The 15,141-nt window shown below is 42.7% G+C and overlaps 1 protein-coding gene across 6 annotated transcripts in view; it reads left to right on the forward strand.

Moving 5' to 3' along the window:
• The window catches only part of LOC130564623 (cytoplasmic dynein 2 heavy chain 1), an 81,466-nt gene that overhangs the window by 33,558 nt on the left and 32,767 nt on the right, over positions 1–15,141 (forward strand). For 4 of the 6 annotated variants that reach the window (XM_057350873.1, XM_057350876.1, XM_057350874.1 and 1 more), the window contains exons 44-76: positions 62–308; positions 416–567; positions 1,151–1,295; positions 2,042–2,144; positions 2,379–2,540; positions 2,661–2,782; positions 2,870–3,118; positions 3,267–3,375; positions 3,539–3,652; positions 3,887–4,029; positions 4,100–4,169; positions 4,259–4,419; positions 5,948–6,085; positions 6,161–6,274; positions 6,416–6,576; positions 6,909–7,032; positions 7,651–7,772; positions 8,629–8,715; positions 8,812–8,938; positions 9,557–9,698; positions 10,159–10,268; positions 10,364–10,384; positions 10,843–10,941; positions 11,958–12,081; positions 12,895–13,058; positions 13,177–13,296; positions 13,471–13,605; positions 13,707–13,850; positions 13,928–14,017; positions 14,140–14,205; positions 14,403–14,453; positions 14,534–14,611; positions 14,725–14,856. In XM_057350873.1, coding sequence (XP_057206856.1) covers positions 62–308; positions 416–567; positions 1,151–1,295; positions 2,042–2,144; positions 2,379–2,540; positions 2,661–2,782; positions 2,870–3,118; positions 3,267–3,375; positions 3,539–3,652; positions 3,887–4,029; positions 4,100–4,169; positions 4,259–4,419; positions 5,948–6,085; positions 6,161–6,274; positions 6,416–6,576; positions 6,909–7,032; positions 7,651–7,772; positions 8,629–8,715; positions 8,812–8,938; positions 9,557–9,698; positions 10,159–10,268; positions 10,364–10,384; positions 10,843–10,941; positions 11,958–12,081; positions 12,895–13,058; positions 13,177–13,296; positions 13,471–13,605; positions 13,707–13,850; positions 13,928–14,017; positions 14,140–14,205; positions 14,403–14,453; positions 14,534–14,611; positions 14,725–14,856 — 4,126 coding nt within the window. The remainder of the gene's footprint in view (positions 1–61; positions 309–415; positions 568–1,150; positions 1,296–2,041; positions 2,145–2,378; positions 2,541–2,660; positions 2,783–2,869; positions 3,119–3,266; positions 3,376–3,538; positions 3,653–3,886; positions 4,030–4,099; positions 4,170–4,258; positions 4,420–5,947; positions 6,086–6,160; positions 6,275–6,415; positions 6,577–6,908; positions 7,033–7,650; positions 7,773–8,628; positions 8,716–8,811; positions 8,939–9,556; positions 9,699–10,158; positions 10,269–10,363; positions 10,385–10,842; positions 10,942–11,957; positions 12,082–12,894; positions 13,059–13,176; positions 13,297–13,470; positions 13,606–13,706; positions 13,851–13,927; positions 14,018–14,139; positions 14,206–14,402; positions 14,454–14,533; positions 14,612–14,724; positions 14,857–15,141) is intronic. The other 2 variants (XM_057350877.1, XM_057350879.1) reach the window with 2 other exon arrangements.

A 15,141-nucleotide genomic window follows, 5' to 3' on the forward strand; every position in this document is an offset into this window, starting at 1 on the left:
AACATAAACATATTGAATTTGTGGTTTTACATGTGTGTGTATGTATGTGTGTGTGTGTCAGAATGCTCCTGCGCTGTGCGTTCTCTCAGCTGCGCTCCACACAGGTGGCGGTGGTCCACTGCAGCGCTCAGACGTCATCCCGTCACGTTCTGCAGAAACTCTCCCACACGTGTCTGATCATCAGCTCCAACACAGGCCGGGTGTACCGCCCCAAAGACTGTGAGAGACTGGTGCTGTACCTTAAAGACATCAACCTGCCCAAACCTGACAAGTGGGGCACCAGTAACCTCATCGCCTTCCTACAGCAGGTCCCAAACTCACCTTTCATTTTATTTAGATTCAAACAGACTACTGTTACTTCTGTATGTGATTAAACATCTTCGCAACAGCATTTAAACCCTGTTTTCTGTCTCAGGTCTTGACGTATCAGGGGTTCTATGACGAGCACTTGGAGTGGGTGGGGTTGGAGAATATTCAGATTGTGGCCTCCATGTCAGCAGGGGGCGCTGTGGGCCGACACCCCCTGACGTCACGCTTCACCTCCATAGTTCGCATCTGCACCGTTGAGTAAGTAGCACATACGCACCATAGATGTGTAAACGTAAATGCCACATTCTAACGTTTTATTGCAAATCATACACAAGCAGACACGGTTTCATCTTAACAACGTGAACAAACGTTACTGCGCATGCGGACTTTTGTGACCCCGATTGAACTTCAGGTAAACATTCACAAACAATAGAGTGCCTGTAGATTATTTCTGATAACAATCAAAAGAAACCGAGAAGAACCGTTACGTGGCTAAACGTTTCTCTCCAATATTTATCATTTAGACTGCGATACCAAGATCGACCTCCAGATGTCAATGTGCCACACGGTTTCTTTACATGCGACCGAACTACAGCACCCATTCAACAAATTGTTTATTTAATAAAACGAACATACAACAAAATTCAACAAATCGTTTATTTAATACAATTATTATACAGTAAAATAATAGTACATATAAATGTTAACATAAATTAAATAACATATAAATAGTTATATTATTAGACACTAGCCAAACACAAACCGGAAGTCAACGTGGGGTCAGGCGCGCACGCGTCCGATGAAACGGTCTATACAAACACTAAGTTTTGTCTTCCTGTAGTTATCCAGACAGAGAACAACTGCAGACTATCTACAGTGCGTACCTGAGACCTGTGCTGCAAAGCACTCTGGGTAATGATCCAACCTGGAGCTCTGCAGGGCAGATCCATCAGCTCTCCAGTTCATTGGTGCAGGTCTACGAGCAGGTCTGATCTCATTTTGAAGAGAAGTCTTACGGGCACGTTGAAGCTGGGCAATTCCGTGAAAATGTCAACCTTACCATGAAAAAATAAAGTTTTTACCAACAGTTTTTACTTTGGTAACAGCACAGATATTAACATTTGGTGGTTCAAATACCCATGTGAGATCTCTCTTCAAATTTGTAAAGCATTTGTTTTATTTTTAGTGCATGATTTTTCATAGTCAGGTAAGTGCCATTTTCAGGATTGTCACATCCATAACGCTACATATTCCTCATAAATAGACACATGAAAATTAAAATAAAATAACTATTTAATGTTCTATAAAGAGGCATACCTTCTCCATTAATTGGGTATTATTGCTTTAGGATTGTGCATTTTATTTCACAGAAATCCTACAAAGTTTATCGTCTCCCAAAAAACACGTCCTTTTTTTGTCACATCCATAACGCATGTTTATTTCCCTTTTTTAAAATAGAAAATTTGTTCATAGACTGACTTTTTTATGTTTAGACTCTATCAACAAGGGTTTAGTAAAATATAAATAGATGGTTCAATATATTTGTAACAAATTAATTCTCTGAGCATTTTTATGTCACGTCCATAACGCAAAATGTCACGTCCATAACGTTGGAATTGCCCAGCTGTATTCCAATTCACATACTATTATGTTTTCAAATTTGAACGCGGCCAGCGTGTCTGTGCTGATGTCACCGTGCACCTGTGATTTGACATGTTTGTTGTGATTTCAGGTGAAGGCTAAATTCTCAGTGGACGATCACAGTCATTATGTGTTCACGCCGTGTTTGCTGACACAGTGGGTCCTGAATTTGCTCCGATACGACCTGAGCGCAGGTGAGATCTGCAAAACATCCTGTCGACACCTTTTAATATTAGATGAATCAATTCTGTACAGCGCCTTGGATTGACATATTCACAGAGCTTGGCGCAATGCATTTTGATATTGTCATGCCTATGAAAATAGCGCTCTTATAAAGTCTAGGTAGTTTATTTAATGACTTAAAAAATATATATTTCATGTTAACATGCCAAACTTATTTTAAGATGTGTGTGCGTGTGTTTGTGCAGGTAAATCTGCGGTAGATTCAGTCTTAGAGGCGGTGGCATACGAAGCTCGACGTCTTTTCAGGGACCGTTTGGTGACATCGAAGGACCTGAATGTGTTCGATAACATTCTGTCATCTGTCGTCAGGGGTGACTGGGGCTCTGATGCCCTTGACAACATCACAGGTAATACACGCACGCACGCAAACACACCTGTTCCTTTCACGCCTGCATCTTTTAAGCAACCTCGCAATCTGAAATTAATTGTTTGTTAGTGACATGAATGGTTGTTGTGATATTTTACAGATACGTACTTTGTCACGTGGGCCACTTCTCATGAGGGGCGGGCTCCTGGTCAGCCCCTCCCACCTCACGGCAAACCGCTGGGACGTCTCAATGCCAGTGACTTCAGTGAGATCATACACAAGGTCAGACAGGGAAGTGGAATTATAGTTTCACAATTATTATGTTTTGAATTTAAAATGGCATCAGTGTGATGTGTTCTGTCTGTTTAGGGAATAGTTCTGTATGGCCGTGAGAACCGGGAGTTGGACATTCTGCTGTTTCCTGAGGTTCTGGACTACATGTCTCGTCTTGACCGTGTTTTGAGCTCTCCGGGCGGTTCGCTTCTGTTGGCGGGTCGTAGCGGTGTTGGGCGCCGCACAGCCACGTCTGTAGTCAGCCACATGCACGGAGCCACTCTCTTTACTCCCAAAATCTCTCGCTCGTACTCACTGAAACACTTCAAATCTGATCTGAAAAATGTGAGAATCTGTCTGGCTAGGCAAAATAAGATAATAATAATAAAACATTTATTTTATGTAGCGCCATTAAAAGTTGCTTTCTCAAAGCGCTTCTCTTTAAACGGGGCTGTTGGTAAAACTCTCTCTCTCTCTTATTCTCTGTGTGTAGGTGATGCACTTGGCTGGTGTAGACGGACAGCAGGTTGTTTTGTTGTTAGAAGATCATCAGTTTGTTCATCTCTCTTTTCTGGAGATGGTCAACAGTCTGTTGTCCTCAGGTGACCGATAAAAAGTTTTCTCAAATCAAGACAACTTCAGCTGTCTTCAGTTAGGGTTCTATATCAAAGTCCAGTTTAGGATCCCAGGTGTCATTGGCTCATTACAACCAGTAGTTATTTGCAGCATTCAGAGGTGTTTATTTTATATGTGTGTGTGTTGTAGGTGAAGTTCCAGGTTTGTACTCCACCGAAGAACTGGAACCTCTGCTGTCATCTCTGAAAGATCAAGCATCACAGGACGGCTTTACTGCTCCAGTTCTCAACTATTTCTCCAACCGTGAGTACACCCACAGAAATAATGCATGCACGCATGTGTTTGTGTGATTTCAGTGTGTAATTTCTGTGCGTCCGTGATTTGTACATGTCATTTCTCGTGTGTTTGTTTGTGTGTGTGTGTGTGATTTGTATGTCTTTTTGTGTGTGATTTCTTTGTGTGCCTTTGTAATTGTTTGTGCGCTTTTGTGTGTGTGCGACTTCTGTGTGTGTAATTTGTGTGTGTGCGTGTGCGCAGGCGTTCAGCAGAACCTCCACGTGGTGTTGATCATGGACTGCACTAATGAACACTTTACCATTAACTGTGAGAGTAACCCCGCCCTCTACAGGAAGTGCTCAGTCCAGTGGATGGAGGGCTGGTCAGACAGCAGCATGAAGAAAGTAAGGTTGTTTATTAAAGACAGAGATGTCAAACAGGAAGTACCTCTCTGTTCACGTGACTCTGCTTTAGATCCCAGAGATGCTGCTGTCGAGAATGGGAGAAGATGAGAAGACGGGAGAACGACAGAAGAAGAAATCTGGTGTGAAATAGAGTACAGAATACATTAGATTTGATGTTTTATTGCTTTTTCTCGAAGGTCTTTGATTGGCTGATTTGTTGTCCTTTTAGCATCTGTGCATGCAGACCTCTATCGTTCCTTCCTGATGATCCACGAGTCGTGTCGGGAATTCGGAGCGACGCCCAGTCAATACCTAACTTTTCTTCAGGTGTACCGGTACATCTATAGCTCGAAACGCAAAGAGCTGACCCAAAAACAACAGCACTTACAGGTTAACATCCTCACTATGCTCACTTCTGTCAGGTTCGCTGCCGTCAAAAATGATTGACAATTAGCATACAGTTTAGATTGGCGGTTCTGTTCTGCGCAAAACTCCCTTCCCATCCATGCAGCCAGCATGAATAAAAGCAGGGAGCGCAGCGATAACCCCCCTTAGGGTAAACAGAACAGAACAAGCAGATGTCATTAGTTCTCAAAGACATTTAAGTGTAACACAGAATTCAAATGTAGTTGAGACTTATGAAAAGGAAGAACAGAAGTCGAGTCCCGATTGTAAATGTGAGGTGGAGCTGGGGATGGAGGAGGGTAATTTGCTCCTCAGCAACGCGATAAGCTGCTATTAGCTGAATGGATTTTAAAACGGAAGCTGTGATTGCGTCATATTTCTATAGGTAGAGGAGGATCAGCTGATGCAAGCTTGACTCACGTGACCTGCCAGAACTAACACGATACGCTTGATTTATGAGCTCACTGTGTTATTAAATGGATAATTTTTGCGCGTGATATCTGATAGGATTGGTCTTAAAGCTGTACAATATGTTGCCCTGAAAGGGGTCATATGACAGGACTAAAACAAATATTATGGTTTGTTTTAGATGTAATGCAATGTGTATACACAATTTAAGGCATGTTTGTATCTCCTCTTTGCCCCGCCTCTCTGAAACGCACGGATTTCTTACAAAGCTCATGGCTCTGAAAAGCGAGGTGTGCTATGATTGGCCAGTTAACCAGTGCGTAGTGATTGGTCGAATACTGCAAGTGTGTGACGGAAATGTAACGCCTCTTACCATATTTGGAACATCAGGTTCCCAAGCAATTGTACTGACAGGTACGCCCACCTTACTTGCGTATACATTTGGGCGGTCTTCATACCACAAACTGACGGGGATTTGTGGGGGTGTGGTTACACGAGGCATTTCAGGCAGGTCTGGGTGAGCATTCGCTTTTAGATAGAATGCATCTTTTGTTCCGACACTTTAAATTTTGCAATTTCATGTGTCAAATACATGCATTGGCAACTTATAACACACCAAAGACACAGAAAAACACATATTCGCACTTTAAATGACTTAAAATCAATTTTTAATCAAGAAATTATGTATTGTGTATACTAAACACTGCAAAAAATGACATTCTTACTAAGTGTCTTCGTCTTGTTTTGTAGTACAAATATGTAAACATTCTAAAATCAAAACACAATTACTTGACAAGAAAAGCGACTTGAATTAGGTACTTGAGAAAGGTCAAACTAAATTCAAGTTTATTTTTCTCTTCTTTTGCTTGTTTTTACCATAAACATACTTCATTCTTTTTCATAAAATACGACTAAATATCTTAGGTCGCTTTTCTTGTCAAGTAATTGTATATTGATTTAAGAAGTTTTAGATATTTTCACTAAAAACAAGACAAAAATGCTTAATAAGAATGTCATTTTTTGCAGTGAACCATGTTTTTGGAAAATGAATCTGCAGCGTATCAGAACACGCGTCATTTGCTCTCTGTTTATCACTTGACCACAGGCAGGTGTGGCCAAGCTGAATGAAGCGAAGGCATTGGTGGATGAGTTGAAGAGACGGGCGGCTGAGCAGAGCAGCTTACTGAAAACCAAACAGGCCGAGGCTGATGCAGCCCTGCAGGAAATCACCTTCTCCATGCAGGTCTGTGTTTCTGCGCGTGTTCTTCTGTGACGTGTGTAACGGCACGCTGAGCGTGTGTTTGCGTGTTTGTTTCAGAATGCCAGTGACCAGAAGACAGAGATGGAGAAGATCAAAGAGAGAATGGCAAAGGAGGTCTCCAAAATCGAAGAGCGGAAGAAGAACATTGACGAGGAGCTCAGAGAGGTCCAGGTGAGCACACCTGTCTAGATCACATGACCGCATGGGTTCTCGTAAAATCTTTCAACTCACATACGCACAAAGCCTAATGAATTGTTTTCTTTGTGTGTGGATGCTCATCTGTGCTGTTGTTTGCTGTGTGTGTGCACGTAGCCTCTGGTCGACGAGGCAAAACAAGCGGTGGGCAACATCAAATCAGAGTCCCTGTCTGAGATCCGTTCCCTGCGCATGCCCCCCGACGTCATCCGAGACATCCTGGAGGGAGTGCTGAGACTCATGGGAATATTTGACACCTCCTGGGTCAGCATGAAGAGGTGGGAGAGAAAAAGAATGAGATTGAGTGTGTGTGGGCCGCTCTCTCATTACTCACGGTTTATATTACGTTTTAACGGCGTAACAGAATGAATTCTGTCTATATTTACGGTGTTTATCTCTTCCCGGCAAATGAAACTGCCGTAGCGTTTAATACACCTTCACACTCTTCAGGCTAAATGAATCTAATCTCTTTCCGGACTAATTGAGGATTTTCATTTAGCCCATTTTCATTGCAAATAATCGCGCAGAGGCGTTAGGTCATTTGCTTTCAGTTAAAACCATTAAATGAGTTGAATAATTGAAGAGCTAATGGAGTGTTTGTAAACGGCAGTTTTTTAGCGAAGCGAGGAGTGCGGGAAGATATCGTCACGTTTGACGCCCGCAACATCACTCACGACATCAGGCAGAGTGTCGAGGAGCTGCTGCATCGAAACAGAGCGTCCTTTGACCCCAAGGTCAGACACACACATACACACACATACACACACCTGATTAAAGGGATACTGCAGTCAAAAATGAAAATTCTGACATCATTTACTCACCTTCGAGTTGTTCCAAATCTGTATGAATTTCTTTGTTCTGATGAACACAGAGAAAGATATTTGGAAGAATGCTCGTAACCAAACAGATCTTGCCCCCCATTGACTACCATAGTGGGAAAAATTACTTTATCATTTTTTTGTTCTGTTCAACACAAAAGAAGACATTTTGAAGAGCGTAGGACAGCAAACCGCTCTGGGGCACTTTTGACTGCCATTGTCATTTTTCCTACTATGGGCAAAATCTGTCTGGTTAGAAGCATTCTTCCAAATATCTTTCTCTGTGTTCATCAGAACAAAGAAATTCAAACAGATTTGGAACAACTCGAAGGTGGTAAATAATGACAGAATTTTCATTTTTGACTGAAGTATCCCTTTAAACCCAGCCATGGGGTCAACATGATGCGATGAGGAAATTATTTTTGATTCACTTGACAACACGCTTGTGGTTTTCTCAAGCTAGCTAAAAAAAGTCACATAAATGAATAATAAAAACAATGTAGTCAGTAAGCTAACTCTGTCTTTGTGTTGTAGAACGCCAAGCGTGCGAGTGCAGCCGCCGCTCCTCTGGCCGCATGGGTAAAAGCTAATGTACAGTATTCACATGTACTGGAGAAGATTGAACCGCTGGAGTCTGAGCACGCAGGACTCATGGAGTCAGTACACGCACACACGTGCACACACGTGCACACACACGTGCACACACACACACACACACACACACACACACACACACACACACACACACACACACACACACACACACACACACACACACAGCATCATTAGATGTGGATCATTAAAGAGAGAAGTAACTTCTCACTGTATTGTTCTAGAAACCTGCGTAAGACAGAGAANGCGTAAGAACAGACTGGAGAAGGAGCTGAACTCTGTCGGAGAGAAAGTTCTGGAGCTGAAGGAGAAGTATGCATTCTGGAATTGTCTTCTTCACAAATGTGATTCTGCTATAGATTTTGGTCATGATGAGGTGTAATGTTGTGTGTTTGTTTGTGTGTTCAGATTCCAGTGTCGTACCACTGAAGCAGCTCAGCTGGAGTCAGAAGTGAGCAGAGCTCAGGAGACCATCAGTGCCGCTGAGAAACTCCTACAGCAGTTAGATGGAGAACACACACGCTGGAACGCACAGGTGTGTGTGTGTCTGTATTGATGCTTGAGTGTGTTTTATGCACTTTTGTGTATATGTTGCTGTTCACGCATGTGTTTGTTTGTGTATATTTTTCTGTTATTTTGTGTTTGAATGTGTATGCAATGTTGTGGGTGTGTGTGTTTGTTTGTGTACACCTCTGTCCTGTATGTGGGTGTTAAATGTGTAATCAGATGTGTGTGTGTGTGTGTGTGTGCGCGCGCGTGTGCGCACACACACACACACACACACACACACACACACACACACACACACACACACACACACACACACACGCACACACACACACAGCATCATTAGATGTGGATCATTAAAGAGAGAAGTAACTTCTCACTGTATTGTTCTAGAAACCTGCGTAAGACAGAGAAGCGTAAGAACAGACTGGAGAAGGAGCTGAACTCTGTCGGAGAGAAAGTTCTGGAGCTGAAGGAGAAGTATGCATTCTGGAATTGTCTTCTTCACAAATGTGATTCTGCTATAGATTTTGGTCATGATGAGGTGTAATGTTGTGTGTTTGTTTGTGTGTTCAGATTCCAGTGTCGTACCACTGAAGCAGCTCAGCTGGAGTCAGAAGTGAGCAGAGCTCAGGAGACCATCAGTGCCGCTGAGAAACTCCTACAGCAGTTAGATGGAGAACACACACGCTGGAACGCACAGGTGTGTGTGTGTCTGTATTGATGCTTGAGTGTGTTTTATGCACTTTTGTGTATATGTTGCTGTTCACGCATGTGTTTGTTTGTGTATATTTTTCTGTTATTTTGTGTTTGAATGTGTATGCAATGTTGTGGGTGTGTGTGTTTGTTTGTGTACACCTCTGTCCTGTATGTGGGTGTTAAATGTGTAATCAGATGTGTGTGTGTGTGTGTGTGTGCGCGCGCGTGTGCGCGTGTGTGTGTGCGCGCGTGTGCGCGTGTGTGTGTGAGTGTGTGTGTGTGTGTGTTATATATGTTGTGAGTTAAAGTGATAGTTCACCCAAAAATGAAAATCATCTACCCACCCTTTTTTCTTCTGTAGAACACAAAAGAAGATATTTTGAAGAATGTTGGTAACCGAACAGTGCTGGACCCCATTCACTTCTATTGTATGGAGTGGACACAAAACCAATGCAAGTGAATGGGTGCAAGTAAACATCATTCTTCAAAATATCTTCTTTAGTATTCTGCGGAATAAAGAAAGTCATGCAGGTTCGAAATGACAAAAGGGTGAGTAAATGATGACAGAATATTTTTTGGTGAACTATCTTTTTAAAATGTGTGTGTTTGTTTGTGTGTGTAGGTGGATGAAATCAGTGAGGAACTGGACACTCTTCCTAAGAGAGCTCAACTCGCCGCCGCTTTCATCACGTACCTGCCGGCAGCTCCTGAAGATCAGCGACGCATCAGTCTGGACAACTGGATCAACACTTCAGGACTACAGAGTAACACACACGCACACACACACATGTTGGGTTTCCATGTTTTATGGGGACATTCCATAGACGCAGTGGTTTTTATACTGTACAAACTGTATATCATATTCCCTACCCCTAACCCTAAAAGTCACACACAACTGTCTGCTCTTTTAGATTTTCAAAAAAGTTAATTCTGTATGATTTATAAGCTTGTTTCCTTATGGGGACAAAAAAATGTCCCCACAAGGACAAGGATTTTGGATATTGCCATCTTTGTGAGGACATTTTGTCCCCATACTGTAGGGTTTACCCTTCCCACACGCACACACACACACACCAGACAGAATTAGAACAGAATTTTAGAATCGAATGTTTAAAATATTTGTTTATGGTGTACAGAACTCATACATACTGCTTTTAAAGCCTTGAGATTAGAAATGTTTTCTGATTGGCTGAGGCTTAAACAGCCGTGTCCTCTGATTGGCAGAGTTTGATCTGCGTCACTTCCTGTGTTCTGAGAGTGAGCAGTTGATCTGGAAGAGTGAAGGACTGCCGTCTGATGACCTGTCTATGGAGAACGCTCTGGTCATCCTGCAGGTAACACACACACTCTGTTCATCTGTGTTTCCCATGATGCTCAGCGTTCACTCACTCACTCATTCATGTGTCTGCCCCTCTCATGCTGACATCAGCTTACTGAACTAAGATCATGGGTAAGATCACACACACCCCTCTCTAGCTAGTTGTCTTTTTCTAGCTTCCTATAACTTATGTAGCATACTACTGTACTGTTTATCATTGTGACATGTAAGTGAATTGACACATGACCAATCAGGGCTCACAAAAATAAGTTGTTGTCATTTTAAAGGTTTTTGAGATCCATCCTGAAAACATTTTTCACTTTGCACTTTTTGCTCTCTAGTTTGTTTGTGTCTCTAAAATGATACAGTTTTGGGCGAGCTTTTGCCCTGATTCATGTCTGCAGATCCATTTTTCTACTTTCTGTTGTGTTGAATTTTGGACTACACCATTTCTTCCATTGTCATTTTTTTCTAAATTTAACCAGTAACACAATTACAAAACAATTGTTATCCAGTCAAATCCCGATGGGTGAAATCAAGTCCTACCCTATATTGTTTCTATTAAATGAATATTCTCTTGTCTTCTCCAGAGTGTTTCCTGTCCGTTTTTGATCGATCCGTCCTCTCGTGCGACAGAATGGTTGAGAACGCACCTGAAAGAGCACCGGCTGGAGATTATTAACCAACAGGTGAGCACACACTCATATTAGGCTGTGTCCTAACCGAGCTGTTTGGCATTTTTAGTCCAGTTTTATGGTAAAAAAATCACAGCTGATGTTATTTCTGGTTCGCTCATCACATGGCAAATAGAAGGCCAATTGGAATGCATTGCATTGTGGGATAGACTATATCACACTGTGATATATGGTTGTATACTGCTGTTATTGTTTATCCAGGTATTCTATGCATAGTTGCACGAAATACTACTAACGCCGTGTCTACACCGGACGCGACCGGCACGACGCCACGCGACAAAAGACATTAGAAACGCATTAGAACCTATTATAATTTTACATTTTGTCCACACTGGATGCGGCGCGATGTGACAAACCCATTAGAACAAACCATGTGTCGTCTCGCAATGCGTCGGTCGCGTCCGGTGTGGCCAGGCCCTGTGTCCGAAATCGCCTAGTTCCATACAATATAGTAGGCGAAAATGAGTATGAGTCATGAGTAGTATGTCCGAAACCTCAGTATGCAAAAACAGTAGGTGAGAATTACCCGGATGGTCTACTGATTCTGCTGAGATTTGTGAGTGCGCATTGGATGGACACTTCTCTATCCCATGATGCAACGGGAGCTGAGCAACGGTCAAATTTCTAAATCGAATCAAATAAAAATAGTGGAAAAAAAGCGGGTGTCCGCTTTTTAAATGTAAGTACAGATGAATGAACTTCTCGTGAATAAATTATGTTTTTACCGACGCCTAGATACAGGTTGATGTCAATATGTCAAAGGTCAAAGAGCATACTGGTCACATGACAATAAAACATGGCAGATGCAGTATGTCCGATATCTTTTCATACTACCTCCACACATACTGTATAGAACGTACTGTTTTAACGGTCGATAGGAAGGTACTTCATTCAAATCAGTACATACTGTCATAGTATGCGATTTCGGACGCAGCGATGATGTAACCGTATGGAAGTATGCTGTTGTGATACAGTACGTCACACACTCACGTTTATGTGTTGTGTTTCAGGATGCTAACTTCATGACGGTGTTGGAGTTAGCTGTGCGCTTTGGGAAAACGCTGATCATTCAGGAGATGGATGGTGTGGAACCCGTTCTGTACCCGCTGCTGCGACGAGACCTGATCGCACAGGGTGAGCGCTGAGTGTGTGTGCGGCTGCTGGTGTGCACCTGTGCTGGTGTGTGTTCAGTGATGTGTGCTCTACACTTTGTTCATACCAGATGCAACACAATCTCATTACTGAAATGCATGAATCATAATTTGGTATTCAGGCTGTAAAGTATTTATACATTATTGCAGCATTTGTTGTATCACCTTTGCACCAATCGGGGAGGGCTAAGTGTTTTTAATTGTCATGGAAAAATATGTATAAGCTTCATACTGTATATGGGAAATTTAAGTGTTATGTTGTGCCGAGTAGATGCACTGACAGTATTCTTGCTAGAATTGATGCTAAAACGTCACGTTACCAGTTACTGTTGGTGCTTACCTGTGACACACACTCATGCTCTGTTTCCGTTTTCAGTGTATTTATCCCCTTGTCCCAGCTGTGTGTACAAAATAAGACCCGTGGGCATCACTGAAGCCTCCTTCATACGCTGATGTGTGTGTGTGCATGTGTGTGGAAGCACAGATATGCTTGAGAGTATTGGGTGCCGGAGGTAGAAAGATAAACGGAGTGTTTTTCTGTGGTTGAATGAGGAGAAGGAAATTAAAGTGTGTGTGTGCGTGTGTGTGTGTGTGGAGAAACTACTGCATTGCAGACACACACACAGAATGTTGTCGCATCCTGCCTCCTACCTCCTACCTCACAATCTGGCAACCCCCAAACCCTCCTACAAGGAGCATTCAAGACAGCATTCATTATGACGCTCATTTTAAAAACTAGTTATGCAGTATGCTAGTCTACGATACCTTGATAATTTTTTGTTTGTTTGTGTGTCAGGGCCAAGATATGTAGTGCAGATCGGAGACAAAGTCATTGACTATAATGAGGATTTCCGGCTCTTTCTGGCGACCCGCAACCCCAGTCCGTTCATTCCACCGGACGCAGTGTCTGTGATCACAAAGGTCAACTTTACCACCACAAGAGCAGGCCTGCGAGGACAGGTGAATAATCACATGTGGCTTTTTATAGGCCGATACCGATATCAAAAACAGATAATGACCAATGTAATGCCGGCAGATATATAGTAATAAGCATATTATTGTGTTTGTGTGTGCTTAGCTGCTAGCATTGACCATTCAGCAAGAGAAACCTGAGCTGGAGAGTCAAAAAACCAAACTCTTACAACAGGAGGAGGAGAAGAAGATCCAACTTGCACAACTGGAGGAGTCACTGTTAGAGGTACCGAAGGATCTCCTGTCTCTGAGCAATCCCAGCATGCTCTCTCTTTGAGCAATGCGAGCATGCCATCTGTAGCGCTGCATCAAAACTCCCAGAATTCTTTGCTCTGACACAGGACCTCTAGAGAGAGGAACGCATGCTGTGTTTGTATAATAACTGTGTGTGTGTGTGTAGACTCTGGCCACAGCTCAAGGGAATATTCTGGAGAACAAGGAGTTGATTGAGTCACTGAACCAGACGAAAGCCAGCAGTGCCCTGATCCACCAATCACTGACTGAGTCTCACCGATTACAGACATCGCTCGACCAGGTGACAATGAGAACGAGTGTGTGATTATACAGTTGACACGAGAGGTGAAGAGACACCAGATGGCACCAGTGTGACATCTGTCTCTCTCTCTCTGTCTGTAGGAGAGGGATGCTTACCTGCCATTGGCTGAGACGGCCAGTAAGATGTATTTTGTGATCATGGATCTGTCCAAGATTAATAACATGTACAGATTCAGTTTGGCGTCGTTCCTGCGTCTCTTCCACAGAGCGCTGCAGAACAAACAGGTGACACATCACGCTCACGGTGCATCATGGTCACGAGAATCTGAAGGAAGGATTTGATTTATCTGTGCGTGTTTTAGGAAAGTGAAAGTACAGACGTAAGAATCAGCACTCTGGAGTTGAGTCTGAAGAACATGGTGTATGAATACATCTGCCGCTCTCTCTTCAAGGTAACACGCATGCCAAAAACAACATCGCCAATCAATATGTGACTCCGCCCACTTTAAACCCACAGCACCAATCAGAGCTAGTGATTTTTGCGACTTGAAAGTACGTTTTTGTTTGTTTCCAGGCGGATCAGCCAATGTTTGCGCTGCACTTTGTGAAGGGAATGAATCCAGAACTGTTTCAGGAAAATGTGAGCACACACAAATGTGCACCAACACAATCTTTCACTCGTGTTAATAAACTCTGGCTGATAATAAATGATGAATGAACCGTTTCTACATTTGGTGCTCCGCACCGGGGCTGCTTGGACAAATGTTGTGTTATTTGTCACGCCGGTGCAGCGCAATAGATGAGAAACACCGTTGTTGTGATTTGTGTTTCACGCAGGAATGGGACGTTTTCACGGGGCTCGTCGTCGGAGACATGGTTCGGAAGACAGTATGAATCTCTGTGCCGTTTTTTTTTTCTTGGAATAATTTCCATCTCCTCCTGTCTTACGAACTCTTGTGTTTCTTCAGGACTCCCAGAAGTCCTTGCGAGAACAGTTTCCATCATGGATTGATCAGGAGAGGCTGATGGCTGCCGCGCTGCTCAAAGTGAGTATGAGTAAATCCAAAGATTTCATGTCAGACTTTGCAAACCTTGAGAAATCGACTGGCTAGTAGATACATACGGTCAGATCTGTGTTCCGTATGTTCTTCTCTTTCAGACCACCTGTCCTGCGTTATATCAGTCTCTGAATCTCAACGACACAGACCTCTGGCTCTCTTTCTCACGCAGTTCCTGCTGCGAACAGGAAATCCCTCCTTCTGTTGCCAAGAAGATCTCTCTCTTTCAGCAGGTGAGCTGTCAATCATCAGCATGAACCAATCCGAGTTCATCAGCCTTTCAAATTCAAACCAAAGAGAAATAGTCCATCAAAAAAACATCAACTTGTTATTGTATAGTCACAACCTTCAGATTAAAACAAAGAAATATATGAAGAGTTAAATCATGTGTTTTATTGTGCACTCCAGTTAATATCAATCAAACTACAGTTGGTTTGTTTTGATTTAAGCCATAATAACTCAAAAAATACAACTAACTAACACAATAAAATACAATAAAAACATGATAACATATGATT

This window comes from Triplophysa rosa, linkage group LG14, assembly GCF_024868665.1.
Source record: "Triplophysa rosa linkage group LG14, Trosa_1v2, whole genome shotgun sequence".
Classification (NCBI taxonomy): domain Eukaryota; kingdom Metazoa; phylum Chordata; class Actinopteri; order Cypriniformes; family Nemacheilidae; genus Triplophysa; species Triplophysa rosa.